The 10,154-nt window shown below is 56.1% G+C and overlaps 1 protein-coding gene across 6 annotated transcripts in view; it reads left to right on the forward strand.

The window, feature by feature from the left end:
* LPAR2 (lysophosphatidic acid receptor 2) overlaps positions 1–9,208 on the forward strand; it is a 17,935-nt gene extending 8,727 nt beyond the window's left edge. For all 6 annotated transcript variants that reach the window (XM_065664712.1, XM_065664711.1, XM_065664715.1 and 3 more), the window contains 2 exons: positions 1,743–2,485; positions 7,774–9,208. In XM_065664712.1, coding sequence (XP_065520784.1) covers positions 1,743–2,485; positions 7,774–8,075 — 1,045 coding nt within the window. In that variant the 3' untranslated portion in view covers positions 8,076–9,208. The remainder of the gene's footprint in view (positions 1–1,742; positions 2,486–7,773) is intronic.
* The last annotated feature ends 946 nt before the right edge of the window (positions 9,209–10,154 follow it).

Consider the following 10,154-nt stretch of genomic DNA (forward strand, 5'->3'; position numbering starts at 1 on the left):
CTCAAACTATTCCCTGGGCTCCAAGCGGGGTTTGCCCAAAGCAGCCTTTAATCCTCATGGCAACATCCGGATGCTGAGGGGCTGCTTCTCTACATTGGAGTGTTGCAAATGCAGGCCGTGGCCCCTTTGTGGCTTAACACAGCTCTAATCCCCCCCTCGCCCAGTAGACACAGCATTGAAGAAGCAGTGTATGATGCTGTGAGAAAGGTTCACAGTTTGCCATGGGGCCTCTCATGGCTGGGGAGCCTTTAATGCTTGCCATAGAAGAAGCTTGGTCTCCAGAGCTTAGTGGCAAGTTTCAAGCTTGTCTTAGCTGGATTCCATCCGGCTTGGTGTCAGCTCAAACGTGACTGAGAATAAGACCTGGAGCCATGGACACTGTGGTGTTTGAATGGTGCTGGAAGTGGAAAGCATCACTGGGTACGGGCCGGTGCTGTTCCGTTGTGATCCTCACTGTACCGGGTCAGCGTCTATAACTGGTGCCCCTTGGGTTTCTCTCCTCCCCCTCTTCTTCCTGTATGTGTGATGTTCAAGTGGTTTTCTGCCATCAGTGGCACTTCCCTCTTTGCTCTGGGCTTCACCGATGCTTGGAGGAAGCTGTTTGCCATAAGAACGGCCAAGCCTTTGGGCTGAGGTTTGGATACACCCTGTGAAGGTGGCATCGACCTGCCTGTGATTCAGTGTCCTGATCCTGGGCGTTCCTCCCTTCCTCCTTCTCCCATTGCTTTCCCCTGTCCGAGCCAAGTCCCCACGTGGTGTGCTTGAGGAAGCCTCTGGGATGCTTCCATCCCCTGAGCTGCATTTGGACCGCACGATTCCCCAGCATCCCATGACCTGAAAAGAGAGGAAAGATGGACTTGTTATGCGGTACTAGCTCACGGCTCCATCACGCTGGGGCAGCTCGATTCCCCCTCTGCCTCCTTTTCCTTTCCTTCCCATCCTTTCCAGACCTCCCCATGTCCTGGGCTGCATCCCCAGGGCGTGATGCTGAAGCATCCCGGGAAAGAGCAGTGTGAAACTGCTGCCTGGAGAGTGGAAGAACATGGAATCATAGAGCAAACATGGAACCAATTCGGGCCCCTGAGCTGTGTTTTAGGCTGGAGGGTGACTTAAAGTGACTCGTGGGCACGTTGGGTTTCCTCCCTGTGTAAGAGGGCGGCGTGGTCTGCCTTAAGCCTTCGCTAAGATGAGGGTGATGGCTGAGCTCATGAGAGGACAGGGAGAAGCAGTGACTTCATCTGCAGGACGCACCAGGCGAAGGAAAAAGCGTGTCATCCATCACTCAGCACCTCGGTGCTGCGAGGAAGGAGGCTCCAAACCGGGTCTGCCCTTCCCAGTGGGGCCTGCAGCCAGCCCTGACTTGAGATTTCCAGGCTCTGGGTTAGGAAAGGAGCAGGAACATCTGCTTGGGGGGGTAGGGAGGTAGGGATCCGGTTGCTGCTCATCCCATGGGATTGTTTGTGGTGCTGGAGCTCGGCGCTGCCCCATGGCTGCGTGGTCCCCAAGCGCTGCAGGGGATGCTCCAGCTCCGTGGTTGACTTCTTGCCCCTGGTTTGCTTTGCAGGGCCGAGGATGCTCTTTTCCTGCTCAGTTCTTTCTCTCTCTGTCTCTTGGCCAAGTTTGGGGAGGACTTTTGGGAAGGCTCAGCAAGCGCTGCCCGTGTCGGGAAGCGTGCTCAGCATCTCCCCAGCTGCGTGCGCTTGCGGGCCCAAGCACCTAATGCTCCTCTTGTCCCTCTCTAGGCCAGCAGCAATGAAGCACTGCTTCTACAATGAGACTGTGGGGTTCTTCTACAACAACAGCCGCAAAGAGCTGACCACGTACTGGAGGACAAAGGATGTCCTGGTGGTTGCCCTGGGCCTGACGGTGAGCGTCATTGTGCTCCTGACCAACCTGCTGGTCATCACGGCTATCATCATCAACCGCCGCTTCCACTACCCCATCTACTACCTGCTGGGCAACTTGGCTGCTGCAGACCTCTTTGCCGGCATCGCTTACATGTTCCTCATGTTCCACACGGGGCCCAGGACGGCGGAGCTCTCCTTAAAGACCTGGTTCATCCGTCAGAGCCTGCTGGACACCAGTTTGACGGCCTCCGTGGTGAACCTGCTGGCCATCGCTGTCGAAAGGCACCAGACCGTGTTCACCATGCAGCTACACAGCAAGATGTCCAACCAGCGGGTGATGATCCTCATCTTCTGCATCTGGGTCACGGCCCTGCTCCTAGGGCTCATCCCATCCTATGGCTGGCACTGTCTCTGTGCGCTGGAGAAGTGCTCCAGCATGGCCCCGCTCTACAGCAGGAGCTACCTGACCTTCTGGGCCATCTCCAACCTCGTCATCTTCTTGATCATGGTGGTGGTGTACACGCACATCTTCATCTACGTCAAAAGGAAGATGACGCGGATGTCCAAGCACACGAGCTTCCACCCGCGCTATAAGGAGACCATGATCAGCCTGGTCAAGACGGTCACCATCATCCTGAGTAAGTCCGCTTCATGGTGCTTTGAGCCTGGGGTTGATGGGGTGGATGCGCTCAGGATAACGGGAAGCACTGGGAAGGGATACGGTGCTTTGAGCCTGGGGTTGATGGGGTGGATGCGCTCAGGATAACGGGGAGCACTGGGAAGGGACACGGTGCTTTGAGCCTGGGGTTGATGGGGTGGATGCGCTCAGGATAACGGGGAGCACTGGGAAGGGATACGGTGCTTTGAGCCTGGGGTTGATGGGGTGGATGCGCTCAGGATAACGGGGAGCACTGGGAAGGGACACGGTGCTTTGAGCCTGGGGTTGATGGGGTGGATGCGCTCAGGATAACGGGAAGCACTGGGAAGGGACACGGTGCTTTGAGCCTGGGGTTGATGGGGTGGATGCGCTCAGGATAACGGGGAGCACTGGGAAGGGACACGGTGCTTTGAGCCTGGGGTTGATGGGGTGGATGCGCTCAGGATAACGGGAAGCACTGGGAAGGGACACGGTGCTTTGAGCCTGGGGTTGATGGGGTGGATGCGCTCAGGATAACGGGGAGCACTGGGAAGGGACACGGTGCTTTGAGCCTGGGGTTGATGGGGTGGATGCGCTCAGGATAACGGGAAGCACTGGGAAGGGACACGGTGCTTTGAGCCTGGGGTTGATGGGGTGGATGCGCTCAGGATAACGGGGAGCACTGGGAAGGGACACGGTGCTTTGAGCCTGGGGTTGATGGGGTGGATGCGCTCAGGATAACGGGGAGCACTGGGAAGGGACACGCTGCTTCCCTGGTCCCTGATGCTTGGGGGGGGGCTTTGCTTTGGTGCTGCTGAACTCAAGTTTCGGGGCTCTGCATGAGCACTGTGTGAGCTGGAACAAGACAGGAGCGGCTGAGCTCCTAAGCCTCCTGCACGGGTGTTTCTCAGGTTAGTAGGGATGAGAGGAGCTGTTAGTGATGCGCCTCAGCAACACCCCAGTGCTGTAAGTGCTGGGACTTCGGACATGGAAGCAGCCCTTATCGTGCCCAGCTCCGGTCTGCTTCCTCCATAGAGGGGTAGCATGGAATTAGGAGCTGTAACCAAGGAGCACTTGGTGCAGCCTTTATTGAAAGGATGGAGCGGGGTTTGGGGCAGCTCTTACATGGTGGTGGGGAAGGAATGAGGGAGTCGCAGCCAAACCCCTTACTGTTTATGGGATGGAGCGTTGAACTCCCTTCAGATTGCTGTGTTGGAGCAGCTCGGCACGGGGCAAATGTGTCCCTGGGAGCTCGGAGCTCTCAGTTCAAGCTGCTCTCCATGAGCAGCGGGGCTCCAGCAGTGCTGGCTGCCCATCGGTGTGCCTGCAGCTGCAGCCTGTAGTGAGATAGGAGCAGGAACCGGACGTGCTTGGTGCTGAGGCTCTGACTCTGCAGGACATTGAAGCTCAGTCAGATCTGCGCTGTCCTGCCCGGTGCTGCGCATCTCAGAGAATCCCAGAAGGGGTTGGGTTGGAAAGGAGCTGAAGATCATCCAGTTCCAACCCCTTGCCATGGGCAGGGACACCTTCCACTAGAGCAGCTTCAACCTGGCCTTGAACACTGCTAGGGATGGGGAAGCCAAAACTTCTCTGGGCACCCTGTGCCAGCGCCTCAGCATCCTCACAAGGAAGAGCTTCCCCCTTATCTCCAACCTCCTCCCTTATCTCTCATCCCTGTTCCAGCCTGAACTCATCACCCCTTGTCCTATCCCTGCTGCAGCTCCCTCTCCACATCCTTGGAACCCCCTTCAGACCCTGGAAGCTGCCCTGAGCTCTCCACGCAGTTTCTCTTCTCCAGCCCCAGTGTTCTCAGCCTGGCTCCATGTGGGAGCTGCTCCACAGCCCCTGCTCATCCTCATGGCTTCCTCTGGCCTTGCTCCAACAGCTCCACAGCCTTCTTATGCTGATAGCAGCGGTTGGGACGTGCATTGTGCTCCCAACAGCCCATTGCTGCAGGGGTTCCTTAAGGAAAGCCTCAGGTCCTTAAAGCAGAAGAACCAGACCCAAGCAAACCAAAGCGCTGCACTCCAGGCGCACGGCCACAACCCTTTGCTTGCCAATCTTCCCTGATAAGCCCAGAATTTGCTTGGGCAGGGAAACCTCGGGGCTGCAAACAAAGAGCCCTCCCTTGCAAGCTCCCCTTGGCACAATGGGGCTCAGCATGGGCAGGGAGGACGGGGGGGCTGCTCCATGTGTCCCTGCTCTGGGACTCGCTGCCTCGCTGGGGCTTGTTGGGACTTGTGAGCATCGAAACCGGAGTTTTCTGCCTCTTCCTGCTTTTCCTTTGATGCTGCTTCCCAATCTCTCCATCTCCTGGGTGCAGCTGGGAGGTGTTGCCTGGATGCTGCCTGGGTTTACTTGCTGCCTGGGTTTTGGGTAGGCAGCAGTGGAGAGGAGTGGGGTTGTTCCTCCTTCCTTTCTGAGCAGTATCAGGCTCACGCCACGGTGTCTGCAGGGCTGCTTAACCTGATGGGGCTTCACATGGCCTGGAAGAGTGTTGGCAGGATGGGGGGTGCTGGCCAAGAAGGGAAATGCAACCCACCTTGTATTGGGAGATCGCCTTCCTCTTTGTCTTCTGCCTTGAGCTGGGCTCAGAGGAGGCTTGGAAGAGCTGCTGTGGTTCCATAGGGAATTGGGGCTGGTGCCTGAGGATGACCAGAGCAGTGAGAAACCTCATGGAGGGAGACTCAGGAGCTCCTCAGGCCTTTGGGACTCTTGTAAGCCAAGAGGTTTCCCTTCCTGTGCGGGGCAGCATCGGAGAGGAGCAGCACTTGGGTCTGTACAGGGAACAAGAGGGAGCTGCTGCACTCAATGGAGGGGAGAACACCTTTCCATTGGGGAGAACAGCTTTCCGTCAGGGAGAACACCTTTGCATTAGGGAGAACAGCTTTCCATTAGGGAGAACAGCTTTCCATTAGGGAGAACACCTTTCCATTTGGATTCAGTGTGCAGCAAGCTGAGGCCGCAGAGGGCTCCTTCCTTCCCTAAAGCCCTGCTGTAATCCCTTCCCCACCCTCATTCCCCAGCCTTCAGCAAACTTGGACTCTGCACAGGGAATACTTTGCGCCTTATGCATCGGGAGGGTGAGGCACTGACGAGGAAGTGGAGGGTGCGGTAGGAGCTGTGTGTGTCCCGCTTCGTTGCCAGGCCGGGATAATCCTGCTGGTCCTGGGCGTCGGGATCAGGCCTAGGAGCTGACCTGGAAACCTGCGATGAGGCCAAGGTGTAGGGGGGAACCAGGGGGAAGTCTTTGCACAGAGCGGTTGATGGGATGTCCCAACCCATGGGGCAGAGGCGGTGCTGACCGTGCTCTGCTCCATCACTAAGAGCTCAGGTTCATGCTGACTCCTTCAGCTTCCATTAAAGAGCAAGGAAAAGGCTGGATCTGCAGGCAAAGAACTTCCTTTTGGTTTTCCCTTCTTTGTTAATATTCCTTTGGCTTTCCACAGGGCTGCTTGGGTGCCAGGCTCGAGCGAATCCGCTTTCCCTTGTGAATGCCGAAAACTTGGCCCCAAAAGAAGGGTGAAAGCACTAAACGAGGAGGTTCCTTCCCTGCAGGTCCAGTTTTGGCCTTTCCTTTGGGACAACCAGGAATATCCCTCCTGTGTATTTGCTAAACGTAAAGGAGGCAAAGTCCTGTTTGCAAGTTAAGGGGGAAAAGCTGCCTGGGGCTGGCTGTGGTGCCTGCTGCGCTGCAACCCAAGGGCTCTGTGAGGCAAGTCCGCAGGGGATGCTCCCAGAATCCCTGGGCATCCCTCCCGAGCGTTCCTTTAGCTTTGCCACCCATGCATTTCACCCCGTGCTGGGTGTGGATTCATCCCCTCTGCTCTGGCTGCTCTGGTCTCCAGGCAGATGTGTTCCAGGACCGGGTGTAGTACCAGAATTCCCAGTACGTCTCATTCCCTTCCACCCTTTGCCAGAAGGCCCAGCAGGATGCAGCTCCTGTGCTTGAGGATACGGCCTCCTGCGTGAGGGCCGATGGGCGATGTGCTCCCTTGACGTCAGCCTTCAAAGCGCCGCTTGAAGAGAAGGGCTGCGAGGAGCTGCAGCACCTCCCACTTGCGCGCGGTGCAGAGCAGCAATTGCCCTCGTGCCAAAGAGCTTTGCAGGTGGTGGCAAGAACACGGTGTCTGAATCAGCGGTGGAGCCGGTCCAGCTCAGCCCTGCTCTTGGCCAGCCCATTGCTTGCCTGGTTTCTGCTCAGCTGAGAGCAGTGGGAGGCTGCTTCTGCCTCGAGTGTTGGCCAAACCTCATCCTAAAGCCCCTTTGTCTGGACACTGGAGGTTGTCATCCAAGGTGTGCTCCTCTGCCTGGTTTGGGTTGGAAAGGACCTGAAGAACATCCAGTTCCAACCCCTTAGGGATGTTCCCCCCCCAACCCAGGGACACCTCACACTGGGCCTTGTCACCCAAGGGATGCCAGGGATGGATCTTCCCTGTTCCGCTTCTTGGAGGGAATGGCATGGCAACAAGGAGCCCTGACCGTGTTATCTCTGTGAATGCAATGATGGGGAGGTGAGGGAAAGCACTTGAAATGCTCTTCGCTGTGAGGGTGCTGGGGTGCTGGCACAGGGCTTATCAGGGAAGATTGGCAAGCAAAGGGTTGTGGCCGTGCGCCTGGAGTGCAGCACTTTGATTTGCTTGGGTCTGGTTCTTCTGCTTTAAGGACCTGAGGCTTTCCTTAAGGAACCCCTGGAGCAATGGGCTCTTGGGAGCACAATGCACATCCCAGCCGCTGCTGTCAGCATAAGAAGGACGTGGAGCTGTTGGAGCAAGGCCAGAGGAAGCCATGAGGATGAGCAGGGGCTGTGGAGCAGCTCCCACATGGAGCCAGGCTGAGAACACTGGGGCTGGAGAAGAGAAACTGCGTGGAGAGCTCAGGGCAGCTTCCAGGGTCTGAAGGGGGCTCCAAGGATGTGGAGAGGGATCTGCAGCAGGGATAGGCCAAGGGGTGATGGGTTCAGGCTGGAACAGGGATGAGAGATAAGGGAGGAGGTTGGAGATAAGGGGGAAGCTCTTCCTTGTGAGGATGCTGAGGCGCTGGCACAGGGTGCCCAGAGAAGCTTTGGCTTCCCCATCCCTAGCAGTGTTCAAGGCCAGGTTGAAGCTGCTCTAGTGGAAGGTGTCCCTGCCCATGGCAAGGGGTTGGAACTGGAGGAGCTTTAAGGTCCCTTCACCCCATCCATTCTGTGGTCCTATAAACCAGTGGTGATTCTGTTGAGCACCTTTATCGTGCAGGGCCAGGAAGCCAGCTCTAACCTTTCTCTAACGGTTCTCATTCTCTCCCCAGGTGCTTTCGTTATCTGCTGGACTCCAGGACAAGTTGTGCTCCTCCTGGATGGCCTGGGCTGCAAGAGCTGCAATGTCCTAGCAGTGGAGAAGTACGTCCTGTTGCTGGCCGAGATCAACTCCTTGATAAACGCCATCGTCTACTCCTACAGGGACAGCGAGATGCGGAGCACCTTCCGGAGGATCCTTTGCTTTGCGTGCTACAGGAATTCCAAGTACACCCCCACGGTGGTGAAGCTGAACACCGCCGACCGCAGGACACTGTCTCAGAATGGGCATTTCACTGTGGATTCCTCTATTTAGCCTCTTGCTCAGCTCCGGATGCTGAGGAAGGGAGCAAAGGGAAAGAGGGACCTGCTCCGGAGGCAGCAGCGCCTTCCCTGCTGTGCTCAATGCTTGTGGATAAGGGGACAAGAGAAGGAGGTGCTGGATGGTGCCTTGCTGAGGGTGAATATGCAGGGAGTAGCGTTCTCTATTCAAGACTGCTGTTTCGAACGCAAGGTGGATTGAATGGGGCAGCATCTAGAGGTGTGCTATGGGATTGTCCCACCAAGCAAAGTATTTGGTACTTCAGTATTACCGCCTCCAGAAAGAGCTGTTCCAGCACTAACATCCCCCCAAAGAGCCACAGCTCTTCAGCTTTATGCCTTGCCTCCTAAACAGAGCTGCTTTAGTGCTTCCCCAGAGAGCCCTCTTCGGGTTGTGTTCCACCTGCTTCCGAAATCACATCCTTGAAGGCCTCTTCAGAGAGGAATCGGGTTGGATCGCTTCCCGAGAAGCAGATTCCTGCTTTCCAGAGTGGTCCGGGCTTTTGGAGGATGTCTTAGGAGCACCCAAATGCTTTCCTGAAGCTGGAGAGGGGTGCTGTTGTGTTCTGCTGAGTGATCCCATGTGCTGCTCACAAGCTCATCGCCTATTCCTAAGCGTGGAGTGAGTCATGCTCCCATGAAACCTGGAAGCCCTTTGGGGACAGGTTTAGGTCAGATTCCAAGGCAAGCAGGAGTTTGCCTTGGGTTTTCATGTGCAGTTTGTACCTTAATACTCCAGGGCTCAACAGTTCAATGTGGGCAGAGGTAGCCTTTCCCTCAGCAGAGCCCTGTGAGGAGATAGGAGGGTTAATGTTAGTCCATGTAGTCCTGGAAGAGGCTGACAGGAGGCAGGGGTTGGAATCTGGGTTAAATTCATCGTTTTGGGGGGGGTTCACTGGGTTTTAACATTAAACAGCTCCCTGAGTGCCCACCTCAGCTGGCGTTGAGAGAAGACGACCTTCCCAGAGGCATTGATGCTCAAATGTGTGCATGGACTTGTTCTTGCGGGACAGAGTCGGGAAGCGCCAGCATTAAGGTGGATTCATTAAACCAGTCTTGGAATCTGGTTTCCCATCTCTGTGTCCCAGAGGTTTTCCTGAATAAATCCGTTGTCCTGGGTTTTAGAAAGGAAGACTTGGCGTTTTCCCCTCCTCTTCCCCACTCGGAAGCCCTTGGTAAAGGACCAGGCGGTTCTATGATGCTGGGAGGGAAGGATGCTGCCCTTCATGCCTGCATCCACGCAGCCTCCTGTGCTAGGAGCTGCCTTGGAGGTAGGTTCTCCTCAAGAGCATCTCAGGACTTGGATGTGGGTGTCTGGAGGGGTGGGAGCATCCAGAAAGACCATGAAGAGACCTGGAGGGGCATTTCCATGCAGCCAACCTTGGTCCATTGCTTGCAAACGCCAGCCTTGGCAGTTCTGGGGACCCTTCGCACAGTGGTAGGGCTAAAAGAAGGCAGAATCCTCTTTGTATTGCCCAAGATGAGTTCTAGTTACCTTCTAGCCCCCTGGAAAACACTGGGTTTGGCATATAGGTACCATGAGCAGTAGCTGGAGGAAGATGCTAACAGTGAACTCATGGAAAACTGTTCCTGGGAGTGCTGGAGCTGGGGCAGAACAACCACAGGCTTTGTCTTTGAGCATCCCCGAAGCAGGAAGCACGCGAGTCCTACTTCATACCAAGTTCACTTTACAGTTAAACCCATGCCAAGCTCTGCCTTTACTAACGGAGGGGGGGAAGGAGGCAGTAGGATGGTTGATGTGGCCTAGGTGAGGGGTTAGCAGCAGTTTGATTTAACCAGGGGTAAAGAACTGACCGTACTGCTTTGGGGTGGGATGGATCTTTAGGGGGTGAAGTGACACTTGGCTCCTAAGAGAACTGCACTTGGCTTTTAGGCCCAATTGGGCCTTTAACCTGTACATGTTGCTTTGAGGGACCTGCTTTGGGTTGGAAGGGACCTTAAAGCTCCTCCAGCTCCAACCCCTGCACCTTCCACTGGAGCAGCTTGCTCCAAGCTGGCCTTGAACACTGCCAGGGATGGAGCATCCAAACCCTTTCCATTCAACCCATCCCAG

The sequence above is a fragment of the Lathamus discolor genome, unplaced genomic scaffold (genome assembly GCF_037157495.1).
Source record: "Lathamus discolor isolate bLatDis1 unplaced genomic scaffold, bLatDis1.hap1 Scaffold_52, whole genome shotgun sequence".
NCBI lineage: Eukaryota > Metazoa > Chordata > Aves > Psittaciformes > Psittacidae > Lathamus > Lathamus discolor.